This window comes from Leishmania major, chromosome 18, assembly GCF_000002725.2.
Source record: "Leishmania major strain Friedlin complete genome, chromosome 18".
Classification (NCBI taxonomy): domain Eukaryota; phylum Euglenozoa; class Kinetoplastea; order Trypanosomatida; family Trypanosomatidae; genus Leishmania; species Leishmania major.
This window is the reverse complement of record NC_007259.2, coordinates 100,638-126,752: the sequence shown is the minus strand read 5'-3', so window position 1 is coordinate 126,752 and position 26,115 is coordinate 100,638. Positions and strand designations below refer to the sequence as shown.

The window sequence follows — 26,115 nt, the reverse complement described above, 5'->3', positions numbered from 1 at the left end:
ACCTGCACAGTGGCGTTGTCTTCGTTATCCTCTGCTTGCTGCTTTCAGTCCCTCATGAGAGAGGAGGGGCACACACACCTCCGCGCGTGGCGTCTCAGGGCCCAGCGACCCCGCACCCTCTGTGTGGGTGGAGGACGCCACAGCAGCCCTCCTATATCCCTGCCAAATGCCGAGCCACGTGAGGTGGTGACAGGGCCAGGTGCCAACGACGTAGAGGGGTGGCGAGTGCGATGCATCCCTGCTGACGCCGGCAGCCGTGTCCTGGACGGCGTGGCGTCGGGGCGACCTGCGACTGCGAACAGGCCTGTGCCGTGCACGTGATGGGCGTCCTTCTTTTTTCCTCTTTTGGCTTGTGTTGTTCAGGCATGATGCGGTTCGATGCTATCGTGGTATATCGCATACGTGACTCACTTCACCCGTGTTGCCTTCCCTCCTTGCCGCTGGCCTCCTCTTTCTCTGTTCCCCAGTAACTCTCTTGCCTTGTGCCAGCGCTGGGCTGCCAGCAGACGCACGAGCGCTCCACCACACACACACACACACACACACACACACGCGGGGGAGGGAGGGGGGGGGGGAGCACACACAGACACACACAGAGAGAGAGAGAGGGACCTATACTGGAGGTGGCTAAGAGGCGCACGGGGCGTATGATAGGTGACGGTGAAACGGAAAAGGAACGAAATTCGAAAAGCTGAGGGCGACTCTCCCGCCCCCCCCCCCCCATCTCGTGCCGACCTGCCCTTCCCTCGCTCTGCAGACAAGTTAGCGCTCGCGAGCTACGCCAGAGAAAGACGAAGGGAGCCTCAGGCGTATGCCGATGCACTCACTCACGACCACGGCACACCTGTCTGTATGCCTTGTGTGCGCGTGTGTCACATGGGACGTCCTCCTCCTCCTGTGGGCGTGCATGCCATCCGTTTCTGATTCTGTCATGCTCCTTTCGCGTGTTGCGTTTATTCCGTGACTTTCCGCTGCCTCCTTCCTCTCTCTCCCCCATCTGTTGACTTCGCCGCTGCTTCACGCCGCGGCTGAGATCACTGGGTTGCACAGCGAAGCGAGAAATAACCAAGCCACAGCAAGAATCGAGCTTTTCAGTGCCGCCTGTTTGTAGTACCCCCTCCCTCCCTCCCTCCCTCCCCCCCTCCCCTCCCCGTCATCCCCTTCCTTCCCTCCCTCCCTCCTCACATTTGTGCGCACGTTGGTGATTCGCTCCATTTACTTTGCTCTCCCGGCCTTGCCCACCCGAGGCAGTCACCCACAAACGCACACACACAGATAGACAATCTACAACTGAATCGCCTCACGCCCTCACTATATACCTCCTCCCCCTCCTGCGGCGGACACTCTTCCCTGTGTTCTCTCCATCACGCCTCGTTCTCGACGTGTGACGGACTCGCCTTCTCACGGAGTACCTGTAGCGTTGGGACCGCCGGCAGCACGATTCGGCTTGCGCGGTTTCCCTCCTTTTTTTCTGCTGACAAACAGAAAGAGAGGCCGACCTCCTTCCTCTCCTTGTGCGTGCGTGTGTGCGTCGTTGGGTGTCTCTTCCCGTTCCTCGCCTCACCGGCTTCTTGTTTTGCGTGTGGCACGGGACAGAGCCAGACGAGTGCGCGCGCGCGAGAGAGAGACACGGTCGCTACGAATACAGCTACGCACTTGAAGACAGTGCGTTGGGACAGCAGAGAGAAGAGCGGAACAGAAGAGCAAAAAAGGAACGTGTCTCTCGGCACAAAGCGGAACTCATTACGCGTACACCGTCCTGATACACACGCACATACGCGACATAAACCACCCAACGCCTATCTCCGTGAACGGAAACGAGGAGCGGCGCTGACAGTGCAGCGTCTCATCGTTTTCTTTGTTTTTTGTTTGATCTCTCTGTTCCCTCCCCCCTCCGAGCACCACCGTGCGCTCTCTTCGTCTGCTATACAGACTCGCTCTTGTCTTTCTCTTGCGCACCCCTCGCTGATTTTTTTCTTTGAGCCGCCGCCGCTGCTTCAGCTCTCCCTCTCCGTCTCGGACTACGTCTGCCTGTGCGTCTGTGTAGGTGTGAGGTGGTGCGTCATCCATCATCTCTCTTTCCTCCACGCCTCTCTCCCTTGCCTTTTAGTTGTGTTGGTGTGTGTTCCCGCCTCTTCTCTGTTCGTCGATTTCTCGTGGCTGTGCCCGTGTATCTGCGAGTGGCAGGCATCTCGTCTCTCTCTCTCCCACCCCACCTCACGTCTCCCGCACTGTCGCCTTGTCTTTCTCGCGTGCGCTGCGTATGTGAGGTGCGCTAGCTTGTTAGATTGTGTGTGTGCGCGCGTCTCGGCAACATCTCTTCCCACCAAACTCCCTCCGCATTGGTGCTTTCTAGCGCGACCTGCGCTCCTCGCTCTCTCTCTCTCTCGCTCTGTTCGCGTGCACGCGTCACTGTGTCCGTGCGCTGTCGCTGTTTTTTTTTTTTCTGCTCTTGGAAGGGGGATTTCTCATCTCCCCTTCCGTTTCCTCGCTTCTCCGCCTCACGTGTGTGTTCCGACTACGCCGTCCTTTTTCGAGAAGCTCACCACCAAGTTCAGCCCCAGTAACAGGAAAAAAACAAACACCACCTCGTCATCCAGTCACACCGGAGACAACATGTCGCTCAACGCTGCCGCTGCCGCGGATGAGCGAAGTCGCAAGGAGATGGACCGGTTCCAGGTGGAGCGCATGGCTGGGCAGGGTACATTCGGCACAGTGCAACTAGGCAAGGAGAAGTCGACGGGCATGAGCGTGGCGATCAAGAAGGTTATCCAGGACCCGCGCTTCCGCAACCGCGAGCTGCAGATCATGCAGGACCTCGCCGTGCTGCACCACCCCAACATTGTCCAGCTCCAGAGCTACTTCTACACCCTGGGTGAGCGCGACCGCCGCGATATCTACCTCAATGTCGTGATGGAGTACGTGCCGGATACGTTGCACCGCTGCTGCCGCAACTACTACCGCCGTCAAGTGGCGCCACCGCCGATCCTGATCAAGGTCTTCCTTTTTCAGCTGATCCGAAGTATCGGGTGCTTGCACCTGCCCTCCGTAAACGTGTGCCACCGCGACATCAAGCCGCACAACGTGCTCGTCAACGAGGCGGACGGCACACTCAAGCTGTGCGATTTTGGCAGTGCGAAGAAACTCTCGCCGTCGGAGCCGAACGTGGCATACATCTGCTCTCGTTACTACCGCGCCCCTGAGCTCATCTTCGGTAACCAGCACTACACGACCGCAGTCGACATCTGGTCGGTGGGGTGTATCTTCGCTGAGATGATGCTTGGCGAGCCCATCTTCCGCGGCGACAACAGCGCCGGCCAGCTGCACGAAATTGTGCGCGTGCTCGGCTGCCCTTCGCGCGAGGTGCTGCGTAAGCTGAATCCGTCGCACACGGACGTGGATCTATACAATAGCAAGGGCATCCCGTGGAGCAACGTGTTCTCTGATCATTCGCTGAAGGACGCCAAGGAGGCGTACGATCTTCTTAGTGCCCTGCTGCAGTACTTGCCGGAGGAGCGCATGAAGCCTTACGAGGCACTGTGCCACCCTTACTTCGACGAGCTTCACGACCCCGCCACGAAGCTGCCGAATAACAAGGATCTCCCTGAAGACCTCTTCCGCTTCCTGCCGAACGAGATCGAGGTCATGAGCGAAGCGCAGAAGGCCAAGCTAGTTCGCAAGTAGAGTTGGGGGGGGGGGCGCAGCGAGGTGGATGGAGGGAGCCGGTTGCATGGCTGTGCCAAGTACGCAGAAGAAGTGTGATGGCGGCTGAGCGCCCTTGCAGCGGGCCCGAAGAAACAACAGATGGCAGAGAGGAGGCGTCAAGTCCGCGGTGCCGAGGGCGGCGCAGCGGCAAACAGAGCGGGCGAAGCCGGTAGACGACGACGGAGGCCGTGGTGGTGGGGGGAGCAGCTGACGCCTCCTCTTCAGCGCTTTTGTGTTATTGTTGTTGTTGTTGTTGCGTGGGATGCCTCTGCATCCCTCGGCGGCTCCTCCGTCTCTATGCTGCTCGACGAGTCACAGGTGCGGCTGAGAGGCTCTTGTTTACGAGTGATGATGTTTTAGCGATGCGAAACGCCGAAAGTATCGCCTCCTCTGCTTTGGTGTGTTTCGTTCACACATGCGCACACACCCACGCCCTTTTTTTCCCGTGAAAGGTGAAGTCTGTGTCTGTATGATCCTCGGGGCGGTTGCAGGTGGCCTCTCTCCCTCTCTCTATATAGTTTTTCCTGTTTATATCTCGATCGAGTGGCCGAGTGCGTGTGCGTGTGTGTGCTTGTGTGCACTCACACCTCTCCGTCTCTCTATACCTCCGCCTTCCTCATTCCTAAGATGCCGAGGCGCACCTGCACATGCGTGCGGGTGTGTACACACGTCCTGCTCCCACATCTCCGGCCGTCTATTTCGACGTCCCTCCTGTGATGTGTGTGCCGGTTGAATTTTCAGAATGGCTTTCTTCGTCACCTGTAGCGTGATATGACTGTTGTGCACATAGGCAATGCACACGGCTGCGCTCGCGCCGTCTGTGTTCCCGGCACAACGCGCCTCCCGTGCACTCGTGAGCTTCCGTTGTCTTTGTTCTCGTGCCCAGATGATGGCGATGACGGACGAAAACTACGAAGGGGAAAAGGCAGCGGCGAAAGGCAGGCCGTGAGTCAGGTGGTCCTGCGTGGCGTGGTGTCGTGTACGGAGAGCGGGGAGAAGGGCGAAGTTGTATGGGCGTGTGAGCACGCGTGTGAGTGCGCTTCATCAACGACCCCCCTGCCTCTTCCTCGTGGTCTCTCAGTGGTGCGATCGCCATCGCTTCGAACCCTTTCACGAGGGGTCACGGACAGAGGACACGTACACAGCCACACATCACCGCCCTCTCTCTCAAATAGAAAACACACAGGATGTTGTATGGTGGCCCTAATTTTTGGATACGCGTAATATATATATATATATATATTACATGAAAGGCGAGCAGCTATGAAAAGGGGCCAGCGCGGAACAAGAGACAAAATCTTTTTTTTTTCCCACAGAAGCACTGCGAAGTATCGAAACGAAGGGGAGAGAGGGGGAGAGAGAGCAAGTCGAGGGACAGAGTGCAAACCACACAGAGGCGGTTGGAAGGAGGGGAAAAACTACGTGACGTCTGCATCAGCACGAAATCTCCTTGTTGTGGCGACACGCTGAGGTCAACGGAAAGGAGGCCGCTGCAAGCTTCATTCCGCGGCCGTGATCTGCACTCCTTGTTTCTCCCCTTGCCCATCTAGTGCGTCGACTGCACGCATGCAGTTGTGCAAGCACGGCAGCTGCTTCCTTGATCTTCAACGCTCTTCCTGCGCGTCTCTTGCTGGTCGTCGTCCACTGCGCACGGTTACATGGCGCCTGATGAGCAGTCCTGCGCTTGTGCCCTCCACGTATGCACGCCTTTTCATTTTTTCCTTTGTTTTCGCTCTTAGGCACCGTTCTTCTCTGCGTCTTTGCGCGTGCTGCGTTGTGTCGCCCTCTTCATCCCTTCCCCCCCACCCCCTCCGCCCCTCGCCACGTTTTACTGTGCCCTATGTTTTGATGTTCATTTCTAGGAATAGATAGTTCTCCGTCTCTTTACTCTGGTTGTTCCGCGGAGTAAAAGCGAACAAAAACGCAACAAAAACAGGATAAAAGCTGGTGAAAGAATCGAACTGGACGAACGCTCTCTCCACCACGCTCTCCGCGTTCCTCTCTGCTCTCCTCTTCCCTTCCCCTCACGCTGCGTCGCATCCCCTCCCCTAATCTTCCGTGCGCCATGCACATACAGACACCCGCATCTCTGCGGAGCAGCGAAAGGAGGGATAGCTCGCAGAGAGAGCGAGCGAGAGATGGGGGGATGGGGACGAGGAAGAGCCGGGAGAGTGCATGATTGTACTACTGTGGACAATAAATACATAATGAGAAGCGTGCAAGAAGGCGGGCGAGAGAGGAAACAGAGTTTCGCCAAGCGATGAACGCCATTTTCGTTTTCGCTCCCCCGCTTGCACACGTCAGCGCGTGGCACGCTAGCATAAGCGGTGCTCTCTCTTTCTCTCTCTGTCTCTGTCTCCGTTTGTCTGTGTCTGTGTCGGCGTTAATGTTTTCCTTGTTGTGTTTGTCGGTGTCTCGCGGCTTCCGTTGCTCATTCTGTTTTGTGTGTGTGTCTGTGTGTGTTTCGTAGTCTCTTCATGTGTTGCGGATGTGATGTCACCCCCCCCTCTCTCTCGCCCTCTCGCCCTCTCCTGGGGCGTTTTCTGATGCGCAGGGGATTTTTCTTCTGTACTGTTTCGGTGCGTCTTTTTCATCCGTGCGTTTCTCGTCGTTTTACTTTGCTCTCTCTCTCTCTCTCTGTTTACCGAGTCGTCTGCGCGGTGCGGATGGCGCTGGTGCGGGACTGCTCATCCTTCCCATGTGAGGGATCAAACATATACGTGTGTGCGTGTATGCGTCGCGGCTTGTTTGGCAGCGTTTTTATATATTTTTGTGTGGCTCGTGGCGCGCGTTCGGGCGGGCGTACACGTCGGTTTTTCTCGAGCAGAAAGAAGAAACACAAGCGACGAGGGGAAGGGAGAGCGTGTGTGTGGGAGGGGGGAGGGGGATGCGCAGCGAAAGCGAAGTGCTGGAGGTGCGCAGCCGGCTTTTCGCTGTGCCCCCTCCTCCCAGTGTGTGGTGATTGCCTCATGCGACGAGGAGTGCGCTGCGACTGAGCAAGCGTGCATGCCCTCGGGCGAAATAGGTGACATGGCAGCTGCGCTGAGAGCCGAGGAAGGGACTAGATCGTGAGATGTCGCCCAGATTTTCGCTTCTCTTTCTGTGTCCTCCCTCTCTCCTGGTCTCTACGCTTCCTGATCTCGTGCGAAAAGGATCAAAATGTATGTAGCTGTGTCTTTTCTTTTTCGTGTGTGTGTGTGTGCGTGCGTTGCGGTGCGTGTGTTTGCGGTGCATTATTTGTTGTTTCTTTCTCTGTTCTTTTTTTTTGGGGGGGGGGAGAGGTTGATGTTCCGTGTGTGTCGCATGTGCGTTCTGGTTGCTTGCCTCCCCCTTCCCCCCGACTGCACCGGCTGAACGCGGTGCTCGCTCGCTGTTTCCCTCATCTTCCTTTTTTTGTGTCGTTTGTGGGTTTATGTGCACGTTTGGGCGTCTGTGTTGGCGTGCGTCTATGTCCGACGGTGTCCGTGCGGGGTGTGCTCGGAATTTTCGTGTGCGAGAGTACACCCTTTTTTTGACTTCCGTGCTTGTGTTTGTTGTCGCTGTTTGTTTTACTGTAGGAGTGTTGTGTGTGCATGCGTGCTTACGCGTGTGTGTGTGTGTGTGTGTGCGGTGTGGTGTTGCTCTGTTGTATGCTTTTTCTGTGCCCCATCTGAGCTCGCTTCTTTTCTTTTGTTGGTCTTGTTCGGATATCGTTGTACTGTGATGTAGGTGCCTCTGTATGTGTGCGCGACTTTTCATCCCTTTTTGGTTGTTGTTGGTGTTCTCTCTCTCGATTTGTCGTCTCATCCTCTCTCACCGTCGTCACCGCCCACGTTGATCGTACATCCTCCGCGCCACCACACGCACGACGGCACCAAACGTAGAGCTGATTCCGCTCTTCAGTGGACATTTTTCTCCCTCCTTGGGCGCTTGTGTCGCGTCTTCGCTTACTTGGCTATCGCTCTTGCGCTCCCTATCGACACACACGCATACGCACACACACACACACACACACACACACACACACACACACACACACACACACACACATGCATGCATGCATATACACATGTATGCGCCGCCCCGTGAAGCGAAAGAGATGAGCCACGAACCGAAAAGAAAGGGGCGCAGCCATGCGCAAGTCCTCTCTTCAGTGAACCCCCCCCCTGTAGTCATCATCCCCCCTACACACACATACACATACATACACTCACAAACACATGGACTCCAAGTAGGGCACAGGAGCGAAGTCGGCGTGCTGTAATTATTTCAGTTTTTCTACAAGACTGCAAGACGCCAGCACTCGTGAAAGGCTCTCCTCTCTTCCGTAATATCCACGGCGCCTGTGCGCATGGCTGTCCCGCCCTCCTCCTTGGATTGTCTTGCCGTTGAGGATGGACACTGGATGGACACGCAAACGGGCATGAGGAAAAGAGAAGAGGGGAATGTCGCGTAAAGAGGGAGGGAGGGAGGGAAGAGGAAGGGGAGTCGCATACGAAAAAAAAAAGACAACGCACCGCGTCAGCGCTGCACACAGGCGCGAAGGTGAAGGAGTTGCAGCATCCCCATCCGTGTTGTCGTTTCTCAAAGAGCGATATCAGAAGAGAGCACGGACGCGCACACGCGCAGACAGAGACACACAGACACACCGACGCAACCCGAATGGCAGCCGCGCCCGCACTGGCGAAGAAAACGCACAAAGAACTCAAACGTAAGAACAGTAGCAACAACAACACACACCCGCACCAATCGAATACCTCTCCCAGGCAAGCAAGCGGAACACGCTGTGCGGCGCTCAAGACGCACCATCTCCCCCGGAGGGGGAGAGGTCGGGTAGGCAAGGCGAGACTCAGCCTGCCTCGACAGAGGGGAAACTGTGACGGGCCAAAAAACGCAGTGACTGGAAGCTGGTGTGTGTTTTGTCGCGTGCAAGGGCAGATCGGGAGGAGAGAGGCGTCTGCAGGAAGACGAAAAGGGGGGAAGGGGAGGCGTAAGGGAGAGAGCATGTGGGGCACGCACCCCCCTCCCCCGGAGGCATCGGTGCTTTGGTTGCGAGGCCGCTGCCGAAGGAACCTGGGGTGGCGCAGCCTCTGCCCCTCTCTCTCTCTCTCTGAATCTCCTTTTCCAGGTACCTCACCGCTACTTCTCTTCACTGACACTTTGCGCGATGCGCCTCGAACCCATCACCCGCGGTGCCTGCGCCAGCAGCCGTCTTTGAGCCTTCGTCACGTCTTCTCCTTTGCTGTGCAACAAAAAGGCGTGAGAGGCGCGGTCTCGTGTAGCCCTTGCCACGCAGCACACAGACGCATCCCTGCATCCGGGCTGCTGTGTGCGCACGCCCAAAGGCCGCCGACAAGCGCAGACGACTTGCAGTCGGCACGACCGGCTGGCTGGAACTCTCCTTGCATGCAACGCACCACGGACTTCAGCCTTCAAGCTGAAACGTTCCTGGTGCTTTCACCTCTGTCGCTGCGTGCACTATTTTCTCACTGTCTTTGCCCTCGAAACACTCCGTTGCGCGTTTTACTGAGCGACTTTCACATCACCGCTCTACGCCATCCTGCTCCGCGCTTGGTGGCACTTCCTTTGTTTTTTTTTCCATGATTGTCATTCACTGCCGTGCAGCGGTGAAGTCGACTCGATTCGACACCCCTCTGGCCCGTCACAGGTCCCCGCCACCACTGCGTGTGGTGCGAAGCAGCCGTAGAACAAACACACATGGTGCACCGATGCGCCGGCTCGGCCATCGGAGAACACGGCCTGCAGCTCAAACTCCGCCAAAACACCCCGCGCGGCGCAGGTCGCCTCACCAGTGGGCCGTGTGAGGGCCAGGGGCGAGACAGTCGGTCGAGTCACGCGGGCACCCTGCCCATCACGTGCACGGCACAGGCCTGTTCGCAGTCGCAGGTCGCCCCGACGCCACGCCGTCCAGGACACGGCTGCCGGCGTCAGCAGGGATGCATCGCACTCGCCACCCCTCTACGTCGTTGGCACCTGGCCCTGTCACCACCTCACGTGGCTCGGCATTTGGCAGGGATATAGGAGGGCTGCTGTGGCGTCCTCCACCCACACAGAGGGTGCGGGGTCGCTGGGCCCTGAGACGCCACGCGCGGAGGTGTGTGTGCCCCTCCTCTGTCTTGAGGGGTGTTTGATGACCCTGCAGTGCAGGGAATACACACGACTTCTCACCTCTCTTCCTTCGCGACTCTCTGACGTAGGCCCGTCAGGGCCTCTTCGGCACTATCCGTGTCCGACACACGGAGACGTCTTGCTACCTTCTTCTATCTTCGATGGTTTCTGCTATTATTGCCAGCATCATGTCTGCTTGTATTCCCGCCACATCGACGACCTGTTCGGTGTTTCGGCCCGCATCCACGACTGCAAGGTGGTATAGCTGCCGTATGGCCTCCTGTACGACTTCAGTCATGCGATTCACCGGGTGCAACGCCGTGGTAGCCACCGGCGCTGCCGGGCTGATGCTCGGCAACTGGCGAAGGAGCTCGGCAAGGACACCAAGAAGGAGGCACGAAAGGCTTGGAGGAGGTGATGAAGTGAGCGGCGAGTGCAGGCGTCGCAGACGACGTCACACGTCTGTTCTTCTGCTTTGCGGGTCTCGTCTGCGTATCAGATCATGTACGTGTACATGGGTGCTGGTGCGCGCGGAGGTGTGGCCCGTTCTCCTACTCGGCAATACTAATTCCACTTCTCTACGCTCCGACCGTATTTCTGCATCGCCTTGCTCTCGTGCCTCGCCCCTCTGCTTCACATCCGCAGCGCGCGTCTGGAGGCGCGTTTCGCATACGTGTCCATGTGCTCCACGTGTATGTGTGCCACCTCCGCGGGCCATGTCGCCTCCTCCCACCAAAAGAAATGACGAAGAAATGGATACGATCTCCTCCCGTTCTTGAACGGTCTCTTACCCCCACCCCCCTGCCTGTGCTCTTTTCTTTGAAACACGCTTGCTGCCTTTCTACTCGACAGCTCAAGCCCCCTCCCCTCCCATGTGTGTGTGAGTGGGAGTGTGTGCGCGTCTTCCTTGCTTCCCGTCTCGCTACTACACGGCACGCTCATCGGAAGGAGGCGTTTTCACGGCTGCGTGCGAATGTGCTTCATCCGAAAGTAAGGATTGACGTGTGGAGTTGCAGAGCGAGCGAGCAACGAAATCTGGAAGGGGGTCGACGAGGTGCGGGCTCCACGCAGGTGCACTCGTATATCGCGTGGCACAGTGGTGAGCATGGTACAGCGACAAGGCCCGCTTTTGGCCCGCCTTGCGCTGAGCAGTCCAGTTGAAGTCAGAGTAACCGCCCCCCAGATACCAGCGATATACGCATGCTCAAGTTGGTGTCAGCAGGTTGGCTTGAGGGCCGTAAAGAACACCACCAGCGGCTGGTTGAAGAGCCGCGACTCCTCTGTGCGCTGAGCCGACACGTTCATCATTGGCTCGCAGCTGATGCGTCTTCTTGCCAGAGGTAGTGGGCACTTGCTGCCTCTGCTGCCGCACCACTGCCACCCTAGCCTCTCCACTTGTTTTCCTCCTCCTGTTTTCGTATTCTGGACCTTCACTCGTGAGCTCATCCGTGCCGCGGCAGTGCTCTTCTCAGTCGTCTCGTGCACCACCACGACGCCACCGTTCCACGCGGGCGCCTGCAAGGAATGCTAGGAGGTCTGCGTCCTCTCGCTGCGGCGACCAGGCGCACCGTTGGCGGCGCCCTGGTGTCTCCAGCATTAATCACACCCTCTCGCGCTCTGAGTGTTCGCACAGAGGATTTCTTCAGCAAGGAGGCTGTCAGTCACGCCCGCCGCGTCTCGTGGGCGCCGCACACGACGGAAAAGAAAGTTGGCGCGTTCGCCAAGCTGTCGCGCTCCAACTTCAACGATCCACTGCCCGTCAGCTTTCAAAGTGAGCCGTACTTTGAGGAGGAGATCGAGGCGTACCGTGCGCATCATCGGCCCGATGTGTACGTGTACAAGTACAACGTCTCTCCTACCCATCTGTCTCTTCGCGAGTAGTGTGACAGGAAGGGAGGTGGGGAGTGGGGAGAGGGCTCGCACGTATCCAGGCAGTGAGCTCCCAGCTTCTCTTGCTCAACGCGCGTTGCGTCGGCAGTGTTCGATTTTTCTTCTTTCGTCGTTGTTGCTTCTCTTCGGTGTCTCTGCCAACTCCAGCGCTGTGCGGTGCATCACGCAACCACAGAGGCAGGAAGCAGCGCGATCGCGCGGCGCCATCCTCCACGGTCGGCGCTGGATGGACGGTGTGCCACGCGTGTAGGTTTGCTGACATGAACGCTTTTTTTTTGTCGGCAGCGTTGTGGCATCAGGACTGTTGGACGCCCGTGTGGGTGTGTGTTGCTTCACAATGTGCGAAGTGGTACTGTGTGCTCCGCTCTGCGTTGGAGGTGGTGGTTGGCAGTGCGTCTTCAGCGATGCAAAGTCGCGCAGGGAGGCGAAAGGTGTGTGGCAGACGAATTTCTATCTCCTCCGCACCTCCTCCGCGTCTGATGCACCTCTACAGTGCGCATCACTTGCCGTGTGCTCTGTTCATCTCCCCCTTTTCCGCCGCCGTTTCTCTGCATGTGCTTGTTTCGCAATGACGCAAGATATATCTGTATGCGTAGACATCCGCTATAGAAGAAAGGTTGGCGGCGTATGGCGTCTACGAGTGCGTTTTTGGTTTGCTCTACGTCTCTCTCTTGCTCTCTCTCTCTCTCTCTCTCTCGTCGCGACACCTCTCGCAAACTCTGTACGCGACCGGCGGGCCCCACGGCACACGCGCACAGTGTCCATTGACGTGTGTCGTACCAGTGAGTTGATCCACTTTGTTATTTCTTTCTCCACGTTCAGGCATTCGAGGCTCGAGGTGTCTTTCTCCTGCGAAACGCGATGCGTGCTCTCCACTTGGCCCTTGCAGCGCAGCACGCGACTACGCTGTTTGCTGCGTGTGTTGTGCAACGCTGCTTCCGAGAAGGCCGCGTCGGTTCGCCAGGCCCCAGTCCATCACCTCATGGACTGCCACGCGGTGCAACCGACCCCCCCGCCGCTTCTCCGTCTCCCTGCTCCTCGTCCACCTCTGCAGAGGCGGCAGCCACCGACAGTTTGCAGCCAGACGACACAGATGAGTGGATCTTGTCGTTTGTGCAGCGCTCCGTCGAGGGCGGTCGTCAGTCGCAGGAGGCTGCTGACTATTTCCGCAGCATCATGCACGACGAGTCGGATTTTCGGCAGTGCCTGCTCGAGGCACGTCGGCTGATGGGCGGCCAGGAACCAGAGAAGCTCACCCGCTATCAGCAGGGCCAGTTTGCCGACCGTTTAGGCAACTACATGAGTGGCATCGCCAGCGATAAACTGCGCCGTGCACACGCAGAGGAACAGTCGACGAAGCGCTACATGCAGGACGGCACCCCGACAGGGGAGAATTACTGGTTCGAGGCGAGCAACACGCTTTCCTCGCCGGCCGTGCCCGGATTTGTGAAGGACGATATTTTGAAGGATATGCAGCGCGAGCGCACCGCGAAGAGCCCAGCGTTTGTGCAGCCGGCTGAGGAGGAGCAACTCACGGCCAATGACGACGACTACGCGGCACACGTCCGACGGCAGCGCCACAAGCTTCTGCGCGACACCGATTGAAATTAGGGAAACGAGACAAGCGGTGGTGAGTGTCTTGGCTGCTGCGTGAGTGGATGGGGTCTGTTGTGCGAAATTGTTGGGTGCGATTTTCGTGTCTTGGTGCAGTGCTCCTTGCTGAGAGACGTTTCCAGGGCGCATGCACGTACTGCAGGCAGATACCTCGTGAGCGTTGGCAAATAGAAGTAGCTCTATGCAACATTTGCTCGTGTGTGCGACTCCTCCGCAGTCTTGCTTGAGTGAAGAGAAGGTGTAAGGCTGTTTCAGTGCGTTGGGTGTCACCGCAACAGGCGGACGAGGCGGGGGGGGCGAAAGTGTGTCGGCTGCGAACTTCGGGGTGGGGTGGGGCAGCGATGCACATGCGTGCCGTTCCTCGTGCATTTTCAGTCCTTCTTGGTCTCCTTTCTCTGTCTCTCTCTCTCTCTCTCTATTTCTTTGGCTCACTTACCGCTCAGGAAACGTGACGGCGCGCACCATCACACGCTGGAATCGATCATACACGAGAAGAAAAGAGGAAGACGGGGTGGAGGGTGCGCAGGTCGTTGCTGCTGCTGCTGCTGCTGCCAGATTGCGTGCTAGGCCCTCTAGGGCTTTCCCCCTTTCTTGCTCTGCTGCCACGTCGCTCGGCAGCGCGCTGACCTTCAGGCGTTGTGCAGGCACATGGAAATGCACTCACGTATCTTTAGTCCCTGAAATCATGGTCCCCGCACGGCACATTATTCACTACTTCGCAGATCGTCACACCGCTGCAGTGGCGACGGCGTTTTTCATCTACGTACTCATTATTGGTTGGTGCGGGAATACGGGCACGCGCGAAGTGCAGCAGCGAACCGAGGCCGTCTTCCGACGTCTTCACAGCACCGCTGATGCCTCATCGTCCGCAGGATCTTCTTTCTTCACCTCTTCGGTGGCGCACAGCGTGTCCGTGGCTGTTCTTCGACTAACAGACGCCGACGCAGAGCTGCTACATGGCGGTACTCTCGATCGTGTACCGTCATGGGCCGAGAGAGAGCAGCAGTTGCTCTCCCTCGCATCTCGCTGGCAGTACTACTTCACCGTCGGCGATTTCACTCTCATCTCTGCTCCATCACGCTTGACCGCCAGTGGGATGCTGAAGGAGTGGATCGCGACGCTAGGTTCGGTATACCCAACATGCGTGTTTGCCTCTCTTGCGGGCGGCGCTGGGTCTGAGGACACAGAGGATGACAGACAAGTGCTCATCTTGCCCTCCGCCTGGCAGTCGCACCGGCGCGCGTTGATGGGCGATCGACACCAACAGTCTCTACGCGTCCTGCGTGTGCACACGCTCCCGGCTCCGGAGCGACTGCGGGAGAGAGCGGCGGCGGTGGCGGCAGCAAGTAATGAGGGCAATGACGGCGCCAAAGACCCCCTCTTTGTCTTCGTGTCGGAGAACGCGACTCGCACGTGGTCTGCTGCCGTGGACGCCGCGGAGCGGAAGCGTCTGGCGACGGAGCGGTGGCGCAGCGGAAAGTCAGGCCTTGATGCGTGGGAGGAGTTGCTACAGACAACGTCGATGTCGCAAGCAGCGCTTCGTGCCGCGGTAGGTTCAGCTGCCGCTCTACCTTCTGTGGATGATTTCCTACCGCCTGACCCCCGTCGTCGTGTGGCGCAGCTGCGCGGGAAGACGACACGGGCGCCATCGACATCCGTGATGGACGCGGCGCAGTACATTCCGCGGCTTGCCATGGACCTCGCTAACACCTACAGGGCGCCTTACGTGATCCTTGCGTCGTGGTGCTCCTCCGCGGGTACCTACGGCTGGAATGGAACCAGCCCGTCGGGGGCCGGCACTGAGGATGAAGGTCTGGTGCTTGTGCTCTGCTTGCAGGACAACGAGCTCGTGGACATTGTACCCTCAAGACAGCATGTTTCGAGGCTGCTCCAGCAGTAATGCCACACGCTCGTGTGGCATTGGAAGCTGTTGTGTGAGTTTTGTGTCGACTGTTGGCCATTGGCTCGCTCGGCCTCCCCCTGTCTTCGCACCACTGCACGACATGCGAAAGATGCTGCCGCAGCTCCCCTACCCTCCCCTACCCTCCCCTCTCTCTGCTCACTTTTCATCTGCCCAGCAAAGCAGCAACAGAGACGAGTCGTGAGCGAGACGGGTGCGTGGGTATCCTTGGTCTCTTTCATATCCATACATGCCTTCCTTTCTTCACATGAAGCGTGCCGGCTGCCTTTCTCACGGATCGGACAGCGGGCAACGGCAGAGAAGGAGAATGAGAGCGCTTGTCCATGATGCGTCGTCGCCACCGGCTCCGTTTTTACAAGCATCCCTCCTCCCCCACGCTCCCATGAGGCGCCGCTTGAATGGTGAGGTTTTGAGAAGCTTTTTGTTTGCTTCGTAGCCCTTGTGGCTGTCTACAGCACGCGCCCGTTGGGCGGGAAGGGGTTGGTAAGGGGGCCGCCTCTTTCCCTTCCTCGAAGGCCGATATCTCGCTCTCTCTCTCTGTGTGTGTGTGTGTGTGTCAGTGCGGCAACCCTTCCTCCTCCTCTCCCTCTGGACCGACCCCCACTACCGGTCGTCGTCTTGCCTGCTCAGTCCCACGTTCGAGTACACAGGCTTCCTCTCCCGCATGCCTACAGTTTCTCTCCGTGCCCGTTGCTGCTCTGTTTGTCGCTCATTCTCTCGCAGGCATGTCAGCCCATCGTCGTGACGAGCCTTGCCGCCGCCAACACCCTCTCCAGCGCATCCCCTTAGGTGTATGCGTGTGTATTCTGTTTGTCTTTTACCGGAGCGTGCTGTGCGCTCTTTTGTACGGTGTGCACCCTCTCTCCCTCTCTCAGGCGTGTCCTGCCAAACACCGTTGGTGCCCGTTTCTGCTCAACCTTCGCCGCCCGCTATTCTTGTGTTCTACTTGGTGCTCTTGCGCTCGATCTGATTGAAAAGTGTCGTATCCCTCTTGCGTGGAGGAGTAGCCGTGTGTGTTTGATCGCCTCTGACCCACTTCCTCTCTCCATGTGTGAGTCCACTTCTGCTAACGCGTTGTCTCTCGTTATCCGCGTGCCTCTTCCTCTGTCTCGGCGAAGGCATGGATACGAAGCAGTCTACCTGACATCTTGGTGAGGGCTCGAGGTGTTGTCAGGGAAGGGGAGGGGGGAGAGGCGTGGGCGGCGAGGGTGCGAGGGCGTCTTATCATGCGGGGGCGCGACGTATCCGCGCGCAAGGGTGCAGCACAGCGACGCAGCCACAAGACCCGTGTACGGCGTATCAGTCGTATCTGCATCCGGCGCACAACCCAGCGGCTCAGCTCCTTCGAACAAACTAGTAACCAAACGAGGCAAGGACGCGAGTGTCTGGTGACTTGGTGGCTGAGCGTTCTATTTTGCACGCCGAGCCACCACTGGAGAACTCAAGCCGGTCGCTCACCCATTCCTTGCTCTTTGGCATCGATGACAGCACTCACAGACACAATGCAGCCATAGGAACGCCGGCGGCGCCTCCATGCGTGGACGTCGCCGTGTGTGTGTGTGTGTGGAGGGGAGGCCGGATGGGCCGAACCACGGTTTACACCCTTCTCCCCTCGCTGCGGAGCTCGCGCTATGACTACCGCGGCGCGCGAAGGTTTCTCTTGATGTCCCTACTCGGTCCTCCGACGCGTCCAACAACCACAACCGCTGCCGTCTCTCTCTTCTTTCCGTTGTCTGCATCTTTCACTACTCTCCCGTCGTGGAAACGGTGACGTCTCGGTGGTGCTTCATTGTTGCGTTGTCGTGCGTGGTGCCTCTAATTCGCCAGCTGAGCAGAACACTTCCGACCGCTCTCTCACGCCGGCGTAACACACGCGCTTCCTCGAGCTCGTATCGTCTCCCTCCCCCTCCCCCTGACCGACCGCACCGCCCCGCTTCTCCTCCTCCTTTATCATTTCTTTGTGCTTCCACGCACGCCCTTCCCACGCACGTAGGAGCACACACCGACTCTTTTCCCTTTCACGGCCATCATGGGTAAGAACCCGCCGAAGTGGCTGCCGGGCGAGCGCGTGAAGGAGACCATTCTTCTGCAGCGCAAGTCCGTTGAGCAGCTGCGTGCTGATCGCGTGCTGCGTAAGGATAAGCTGCAGGAGCGCCGTGAGCGCCACAAGAACAAGCTAGACGTGAAGCGCAAGCGCAAGCTTTCGACGAAGAAGTTCATCTCCGCTCAGACGATCCTGAAGCACGCGCAGCGCAAGGAGAATCAAGGACGCAAGTTCCAGAAGATCGGCGAGAAGGTCGAGGGCCGCCGCCGCCACGTGAATTTCGGGGAACTGAAGAAGCGGCTGCGTGAGAGCCCGGTACGGCTCGTGGTGCGCGCGAAGGGGTCGCAGATCCCGCCGGAGGTGGCGGCGGCTTTCAGAAAGCTGGGCCTTCTCAAGATCTACTCGGCACGCTTGATCAGCCTGACACCACGCACAGAGAAGCTCATTGAGCAGCTGACACCCTTCTCGATTGTTGGCCAGCCGGACAGGGCTCAGCTGGAGTCGCTCCTTCGCACCCGCGGCTCCTTGTACAACGAGGAGACGCAGACGAAGCGGCTCATTAGCGGCAACCTGCTGCTGGAGCAGGCACTGGGCCAGTACAATGTGCTGTGCATTGAAGATCTTGTAGAGACCATTGCCACGCATGGCGAACACGTAGAGGAGGTTCTCCGCCACATAGCGCCCTTTGATTTCCACCCGCCCCGCCAGCTCTTCATCGAGCGCCACCGTTCCGTTCATCAGAAGTTGGAGATCGTCAACAAGGACTCCTTCGCCGCGTACCTATCGGACCAGCTGCACCAGATCACGGTCGAGAAGCAGCGCAAGGCTGCCGCTGCGGCGAAGAAGTCTAAGGCGGTGACTGTGAAGCGCAAGGCCGCCTAAAGCAGTTGCATGGTACACGATGCCGGAAAAGAGGCGGACGGAGAGAGAAGCGAAATGGGGAGGCTGTGGTGGACGTTGCTTCGGTGGAATGTGTGATGACCCCCCCCTACACACACACGCACACACACACCACCACCACCACTCCATTGTGTGTTTGTGTACGTGTGCGAAGCGGCTTCAGCTCTCCATGCTGTATGTCTGGCGCGCCGGTCTATCGCCGTATAGATGGGTCTGAGTGTGGCTCTGCGGAGGGCGACCGACCCGGCCTAATACACATTGCTGTGGCGCTTGTTGGCACGTTGAGGTGCCGTTGACAAACAGCATGCCGACGGCGGTTTCGGGTACGCGGACGAATCTGCTTTCGCCGCTCTTTGGTGGGAGCCGTTTTTGTGTGGTGACGATGAAAGGGGCCACTCGAACAGACATGTGTGGCACTCCTCTGCCCCTCTTCTTTCGTCGTGTTCTGTGCTTGGGTTTGTGTGCTGTGTCGGCCGTGGCGACATCCCCTCTTTCGTTGTCTAGTAAGTTCATAACGGATACGACTCCTACGACGACGAATAATTGTGTGCACAGCCCAGACAGCGCGCGTGCCCCTCCCGCCACCACCACCAACACCGTCATGACGTCGTGGCGGCCTGAGCCGAGTAGGCTTGGCCACGTGTGTGAAGGCGATAGAGGAGGGAGGCTGTTTGAGTGGCGCGTATCTCAGCAGGAGTTGCTCTACCTCAAGCGTGTTTATCTCTGAGCTACAGCGTCATCTACCGGTGTGCCGGTCGTGGTGTTGGACACGGCGGAGGCGAGGGAGAAGACAGAGCGACCAAAGCTATCCTGATTTGACTGCGCCTGCTGTCTCTGTGCGTGCACTGTGACTGCGTGTGTGTGCATGCCAGTGCTAGCGCGTCTCTCCAGCGTTGACCCTGCACCCCGTCACGTCCATTGCTCACGTGTGGGGCGCCTGTCGATTGCTAATGATTGCTAACACACTTGCCACTTGCGCTTGCATGCAGATAAATATACACGGAAAGATGACATCACAGACGGGACTCTCAGCAACGGCGTGCTGAAGAGAGCGTGCGTTGAGGTGGATGCGTGTGGGTTCCGCGTCTTGGCGAGCGAGAGAGCGCGCATGCGCAAGAGAGGAGGAACTTATCACTGTGCCCAGGCGAGGAGAGGGCAAGAGAGGGGCGGTAGCAAAAGAGGGAGGGGTGGCGGTGTCAGTGAGAGCTGGGGGAGGGTGGTGGTGTCGGGGCGGGCCGGCGGGCGCTGGAATGCCGTGTGACATGCTGTGGTGCCGGCGCAATCCAGGCGACCTTGACTTGGCCCGTAAATGTGAGGCTCCCCCTTCTTGCACCACCCGTATCGAATGCGAGATGGCATGCACATGCCCTTTGCTTACCGAGGGAGCTGCGGGGTCCTCTCCCGCGTCCTTGTACTCTTGGTGTAGGGGTGTACATGCGTGCGTGGGGGCCTCTCTATTTGTCAGCTCGCTTCACCACGCGTCGACATACAAGGGCTGCGTGTGTAGTGCTCAGGGCCGCTTGATGAAGGCAGGTACTGTCATCGCCTCGTCTTCTTCCTCCGCACCTTCCTCCCGCTACCTCTCTCTCGCTCTCGCTCGAGCCGTCGGTGCGCTGCGCGTCACACACGCCCTCTCTCTGCCGAGAGGCTCACAGCGTGGCTCCTTGCCACGGCTGCGCATCGCGAAAGACATGCACGCGCTGCCACAGCTACCTGCCCGCCATCTTGCTGTCCTTGCGCACCCTCTTTCTCTCTCTTGTGCGTGCCATCGCTTTGCGTCCGTGCGTGCGGGTTGTGCGGTAGCTACCGCCAACACGGGCATCCAGTGGAGGCGGCTGCGCGAGTGAGTCGGACTCGTGAGCGCCTTTCCCTGCTTCTTTTTCGGCTCTCCCCTCTCGTTCTCTTCCACCCACCCACCCACCCACACACAGACACCCCGGATACGTGCGCACACAGAGAACAGACGCGTGACACGCCTAGTCGACTTCATCAACTCCACTTTGTTCAAGCCGCGTGATTGGGCGCGCAGGCTTTTGTTTCTTTGCTCCACATCTCGCCTCTCCCCCTCCCTCCCCCCCCTTTCCTCTCGCCCCCTCGCTTTCTGAACACCTTTTTTTTGGTTTGTTGTTGTTGTTGGTTTATCATTTTGGTATCTCCGTTTCTGCGCTATTCGCTCTCTATCGACTCTGCTGCTGCGCCCCTTCGCCTTGCTGCGGGTGTTGCCGCTCCTCCTGCTCTTGCGGTACTCAGCTGACGCGTAGAGAATCGACCCCCCCCCCTCCCTCCCTCTCTCTCCCCCCTGCACCATCCTTTTCACGCACACACACACGCACACACACACGCACACACACACACACACACACACACACACAAGCACACGTTCGTCTCTGCGCACTTTGACTCTTGGTCACTCGATCGACGCCCACGCGCAGCGTCTCTCCGACACACTCGTCTACACACGCACACTCGTACGCATCACCCGGTCGGCACCATGTCAGGCACGCCCATGCAGACCCGCTTCGGGTGCTACATCGGCAACATTGACCGCTCCGTCACAATCGATATGCTGAAGCAGGTGTTCTGCCAGTGCGGCACGATTATCGACTGCTCCTTGAATGGGCGTGAGGGCGACCCGTACCGCTTTGGGTTTATTGACTTCGCCACAGAGGATGACCGCGCTCGCGCCATGAAGTACAACGGCTTCACCCTCGTCGGCCGCAAGCTGAAGGTCGGCGTGAGCAAGGGCAACGTGAACAAGCCTGAAGGTTATGCGACCGGTAACGGCGCCGGCGGTGGCCACTCGCGGATGGGCGGCAACCGCCACTACAACAACGATGGCGGAATGATGATGAGCGTCAACGGTCTCTCGCCGCAGCAGCAGATGGAGGCACGGTTGCTCCTCCAGTTCCTTCAGGAGGGCAAGATGGACCCGCGGCAGCTCTCACCGGTGCAGCAGCAGTTGCTCATTACCTGTCTCGGTCACGGCAACAGCAGCAATGCAGCCAACAGCAGTAGCGCGAACAGCGACAGTAGTACGCCGGCGTCGGCGCAGCAGCCGCAGATGGGAGTAATGGGCAGCAGCGCCATGCAGTCACCGCTGCCACTGCCCACAATGCACAATAGCGGCAGTATGATGGGCGATGCTGCTGCGTTCATGCCAAGCCCGAACGCTGGCAACGGCGCCCCCGGCGCCGGCGTGCCCATGATGGGTGGTGTTGCGCCCCAAGGGATTCACATCAACATGGGGCCCAGCATGATGGACCCGATGGGTGGCGGTTACGGCATGATGCCGCCGCGCCAGCCGCAGCCGCAGCAGTGGGGTGATATGTCAATGAACGGGCCTGGCATGTACCCGCCCAAGATGTGTGGGCTGCCTCTCAGGCAGCAGCCGCAGATGCCGATGCAGGCGGGGCAACAGCAACCGTACGGCCTGGGCGGTGGCGCAGCGTCGATTAGCGGACCTGGTGCGGCGGACCACAACCGCGGCGGCTTCATAAACCCCCCGCCGGCGGCGGAGACGCTAAAGCTGCGGGAGAAGCAACGCGAGCAGTTTTTCGAGGTGGTCCGACAGGACGCGGAGAAGTACGAGCGAAAGCTGCAGGAGAAGAAGGCACAGTCGGCGGCTGGCGGTGATGCCGAACGCAGCGCTGACAGCTCTGCCTCCGACGATGACGAGGACAAAAAGCCGGCGAAGAGGTCCAAGAAGGAATCGTCCAAGTAACTGGTAAAAGCTGCAGGTGGGCGGCATACTGTGTTTGTGTGTGTGTGTGTGAGAGAGAGAGAGGTGTGCCCCGGGAACATGCGCATAGAGGCACGCCTTTGTGTGCTCGGGCGTGGATGCTGCTGGTGCTGACTGTGGCAGCAACCGTGGCACCAGAAGGAGCTCTCTCTTGTTTGATTCACCGTTTTTTTTTTCTTGCTGTTTGCGCTGTGGTTCCCGCTCCAGCCGAGTCCTGGCCTCGTAGGACTTGTCTCGATAATACCGGCGGATGTCTCCTCCACCGCTCCCTGCACTTTCCGTGGCGTCAGGGGAGCAGGGTTGGGGCCGCGTGGAGACCGGCAGCGCGGCCAAGAGCGTGGGGAGTGGAAGGCAGCAAACGACGTGCTTGGCTGCATGTGATTTTTTGACATAACAGTTACCCATATGGCGGCTAGCGTGTAGGTTGTCGATGTTCTGGTCGTACTTTGCTTGGTGTCTTTTCGCTCCGATTCCACCGTTGCGGTGCGGCAGATGCACTGACGCGGGGAAGTCTACGCGTGTGTTCGGTGGCGTGTGGTGTGAGGGTGGAAGGCGTGGAAGGCGAGCGAGGGAGGGAGGGGGGTGGTGGGCGTTGTGCTTGCGGTCGTGGTCACTCACGTCTACATATGTATCTCTCTCGTTGCGTAGGTGCTTTGTGTGTGTGTGTGTGTGTGTGTGTGTGTGTGTCGGTATGTGCGTTTTCGCAGCATGCGCCACAGAGTGCGTTTCGATGGCGATGACTGCGGGCGTGTTTGCATGCGCTTTCTTTTCGAGCTGACTTTATTATTACGACCGTGGCGAGTTGGCTTCGTTCTCCCTCAGCCCCTAACCCTCCCACATCCCCCCCCCCTCCCTCCCTTCCTCCCCCCTCCCCACACACCCACGCACACAGACACACACTCTCCTCGTTTTTTTTTGTTCGTGACGCACGTGCCCGATGACGTCTTGCATAAGAGCAGCAAAAGGAAAAAAATCGAGCGACACTCCGCCACGCCGTAAAGGACCCACTGCTGAAGGACGAGGAAACGCATGACTTGCGCACTGATAATAATGATAAAGGGCACCGTCCCATGCGACGTGTGCGCTGTGCGGTCGCCCCTTTGCTGCCTCTCAGATCCCATCTGTGGGGCCGGGGTGGGGGACCGCAGAGACGCCGTCAGCTCGCTGTATCGGTCGTGCTTGTGCTCGAGGGCGAGATATTTAAGGATGGGGCTGTGCGTTCTGTCCTTGAGCGTACCTCATGACCACCTGCGGCAGCTCGCGCCTTCACCGTTAAGAGGAATGCTGTCGCGCATGCGTCGCGTATCCCTCCATATCCCTTTCTTTCGCGACTCTCACGTTCGTGGGGTGATGCGTGCGGATGCCTTGTGCTGCCCATGTCGTGTGTTATCGTGTACTTCATTTGCTCGCTGTCCTTCTCTCACCACCTCTTGCTCGACGCGCGCGTGCGCTTCGGCGCGTCGCCTTCTCGCATGCTTCACACAACGGCCAACGCAACACAAGGATCTTTCTCGCAACTTCTCAACGCGATCGTTTCGTGGGCGACAAACTTTCAGCGTACTCGTTCTGTCTTTGTTTTCCTTCGATCGTACTCTGTGTGTGTGTGTGTGTGTGTGTGCTGCCGTGGCGGGTGTGCCATCAGTGTGTCTCTGGCTGCCTCGTTGTCTCTGTGTCTTTCTGTGTGCGTGTGTGTCTCTTGTTGCTGCCGCTGCCCTTGGAATTCATAAGGCCAGCAGCTGCCCGTCACCACCATCACTGCACCGTCCTTGAATTTTTCCAGTCGGTGGACTTGACACGGGGGAGTGGCATCTCTAAACCTCCAGCTGACAGCTACCCCCCTCCTTCCCTCCCTCCCCGCCCAGAAAATAACAGAAGCACTTCTGACATAATGGCCAAGGTCGGTGAGGGCGATCCGCGCTGGATCGTCAGCGAGCGCACAGATGGCGCCAACGTGAACTCGTGGCACTGGGAGGAGCGCGACCTTTCTCAACACACGCACAGCAGGCTCAAGAGCATCTTTGCCGAGCATGCGATCCCGGTCCCGGCAGATATGGGGAAGAGCGTCGAGTACCTCAAGATTGAGGAGCTGAGCGACATATCTGGCGACGTCACGGTGGCGCAGCGCAAAGGGAAGATGATGTGCTACTTCGAGCTGAAGATGACGCTGAAGTGGGTGGGCAAGATGGCCGACGCGGATCAGGTGATGCGGGGCAAGATGGAGGTGGCCGAGGTCGACCACGACGAGTTCAGAAACGACTACGACATTGCAGTCACATGTCAGGATAACGACGCCGCTTCGCAGCAAATCCAGTCGGTGGTGCAGGCGGCCGGCCGCGCCACGGTGCGGCAGGAGATCGTTGCCTTCTTCGATGCCCTCTTCGCCGAGTATCAGATCGGCAAGCAGCTGAAGAGCGGTGCCGCCTTGCCCCCACCACCGCCACCATCGTCGGCGTCCGCGTCCACCTCCCCGGGCTCCAACGCTGCTGCGGCTGAGAAGAAGTCTACGGCGCAGTCCAAGTCGAGCAGCAGCAGCAATGAGAACACGTCCTTCTCGTGGAAGATGCGCTGGGGCGCGCCAGTGGCGGAGCTGTACGCGGCCCTGACGGACCCGAGCAAGGCCAGCGTGTACACGCGGAGCCCCGCCACCATGGACGTGAAGGCCGGTGGTCAGTTCAGCTTTCTCGGTGGTGTCATCAGCGGCTACTATGTGGATGTGCAGCCCTTGACCCTGATCAAGAAGCAGTGGCGTCTTGGCAGCTGGCCTGTCGGCGTGCACAGCTTGGTGGTGCTGCAGCTGGTGAAGGAGGAACCTGGCGTGACGACGCTGGAGTTCACTCAGTCCGGCATTCCTGCTGGCGAGCTGCAAAGTGTGCAGGAGGGGTGGAAGGCAAACTTCTTCGAGGCTATCAAGGCCGTGTTCGGCTACTCGCTCGAGTACATGTGAGCGGAGGAAGAACAAAGTCAAGGGAAGCAAGAAGATCAAAACGCGAAAACATACACACGAACAGACGCACGCGCGTACATGCGTGCGTGAGTGATTCGTATCGCTTGCTCCTCCATCGCACTTGCGCTACCTGCGCCTCAAGCTACCCTGCTTGTCTCTCGCTGGCCGCACAAGGACAAAGGCAAAGCAGATGCATGCATGTGCGTCGTTATGTGTATGTCGGTGTGTCTGTGTGCGTTTTCGCGAACTCCCTCCCTCTCCTTTCTTCTACATTATTCGTGTTTTTCTATCTGTGTCTATGCCTGTGCGTCTGTGCGTGTGCGTGTGCGTGTGCACGCTCCACCCGCTCACTCCCCCTTCTCGCCCCCTTCCCCCGTTCTTTTGTATTTTTCTTTTTGTGTTTTGTTACGGTGATGCGCTAAGCAGCGAGACGGCACAAAAGACGAAGCAACGACACACGTGCGTAGACCATAGGCGTCGACGATGAGCGCAGGGGACGAGCAAGGCTGCGACGAACGCCGTCAGCGGACTAAGCTGGGCTCCCTTTTTGTTTCGGTCCGAATAGAGTGGCCAACTGACCTCATGTGTAGCGACAAGAACACTCGCACGCAGCCGCGCATCACATGTGGCCGCGCGCGTGATGGGGACGAAAGTGCGCTTCGCCTTTGGCTCTCTGATGCTGCGTCGAAGTCCCCCTCCTCTTCTTTCAACTTGTGCGCGAAGCATCGCACCTGACGATCGGTGTTGCCCTTCGTTGTTCACCGATGCTTTCATCTCTCCTTCGCTGCTTTTCCCTCCTTCCCTCCTTACCTTTCTCTGCCCCGAACTTCTCTCCGTCGTGTTGCCTGCACGTGCGCACGTATTCGCTCTCTCGTTGTGTGCATCTGTATGCGCGTACGCGTGTGTGTGCGTGTCTGGGGTATGGGGCGGCTGGCTGGCTGGCAAGTAGAGGAGGAGGATCGTCTCTACTGGTCAAACTCGTCTGCCTGTATTTCTTCTTGGTGTGGCTTATCTTACTTTCGGTTGCTTTTCTCTCTCCGTTCTGTCTTGTCCCAAGTACGTAGCGAGTGCGTGTGCGTTGTAGCCCTTGCTGCTACTGTTTTCACCACTTTGCACTGTCCCACTTTCGCCTGTGATTGCACACGCACGCACACAAATATACATGTATATGTATATATATATATATCTGTTGGCGCCCCTCCCCTCACTCTCTCCCTCGCTCTCCTTGTGCGTACACGGTTCTGTTGCCC

The 26,115-nt window shown here is 58.5% G+C and overlaps 7 protein-coding genes across 7 annotated transcripts; all 7 read left to right on the top strand.

The window, feature by feature from the left end:
* Positions 1-2,616: 2,616 nt before the first annotated feature.
* On the top strand, positions 2,617-3,684 carry GSK3 (putative glycogen synthase kinase; the record flags this gene model as incomplete). The annotated part of the gene is made up of 1 exon (XM_001682381.1): positions 2,617-3,684. One exon carries the CDS (start codon positions 2,617-2,619, stop codon positions 3,682-3,684), a length of 1,068 nt encoding a protein of 355 aa, XP_001682433.1.
* A 7,653-nt stretch (positions 3,685-11,337) lies between these two features.
* On the top strand, positions 11,338-11,694 carry LMJF_18_0260 (conserved hypothetical protein; the record flags this gene model as incomplete). The annotated part of the gene is made up of 1 exon (XM_001682380.1): positions 11,338-11,694. The coding sequence occupies one exon, from the start codon at positions 11,338-11,340 to the stop codon at positions 11,692-11,694; it is 357 nt and encodes a 118-aa protein (XP_001682432.1).
* Positions 11,695-12,879: 1,185 nt separating this feature from the next.
* Positions 12,880-13,308, top strand: LMJF_18_0250 (conserved hypothetical protein; the record flags this gene model as incomplete). The annotated part of the gene is made up of 1 exon (XM_001682379.1): positions 12,880-13,308. One exon carries the CDS (start codon positions 12,880-12,882, stop codon positions 13,306-13,308), a length of 429 nt encoding a protein of 142 aa, XP_001682431.1.
* Positions 13,309-14,002: 694 nt separating this feature from the next.
* Positions 14,003-15,217, top strand: LMJF_18_0240 (conserved hypothetical protein; the record flags this gene model as incomplete). Its single annotated transcript, XM_001682378.1, has 1 exon — positions 14,003-15,217. One exon carries the CDS (start codon positions 14,003-14,005, stop codon positions 15,215-15,217), a length of 1,215 nt encoding a protein of 404 aa, XP_001682430.1.
* A 2,050-nt stretch (positions 15,218-17,267) lies between these two features.
* Positions 17,268-18,164, top strand: LMJF_18_0230 (putative 60S ribosomal protein L7; the record flags this gene model as incomplete). Its single annotated transcript, XM_001682377.1, has 1 exon — positions 17,268-18,164. The coding sequence occupies one exon, from the start codon at positions 17,268-17,270 to the stop codon at positions 18,162-18,164; it is 897 nt and encodes a 298-aa protein (XP_001682429.1).
* Positions 18,165-20,673: 2,509 nt separating this feature from the next.
* On the top strand, positions 20,674-21,903 carry LMJF_18_0220 (putative RNA-binding protein; the record flags this gene model as incomplete). Its single annotated transcript, XM_001682376.1, has 1 exon — positions 20,674-21,903. The coding sequence occupies one exon, from the start codon at positions 20,674-20,676 to the stop codon at positions 21,901-21,903; it is 1,230 nt and encodes a 409-aa protein (XP_001682428.1).
* A 1,906-nt stretch (positions 21,904-23,809) lies between these two features.
* On the top strand, positions 23,810-24,865 carry LMJF_18_0210 (conserved hypothetical protein; the record flags this gene model as incomplete). Its single annotated transcript, XM_001682375.1, has 1 exon — positions 23,810-24,865. The coding sequence occupies one exon, from the start codon at positions 23,810-23,812 to the stop codon at positions 24,863-24,865; it is 1,056 nt and encodes a 351-aa protein (XP_001682427.1).
* Positions 24,866-26,115: the final 1,250 nt, after the last annotated feature.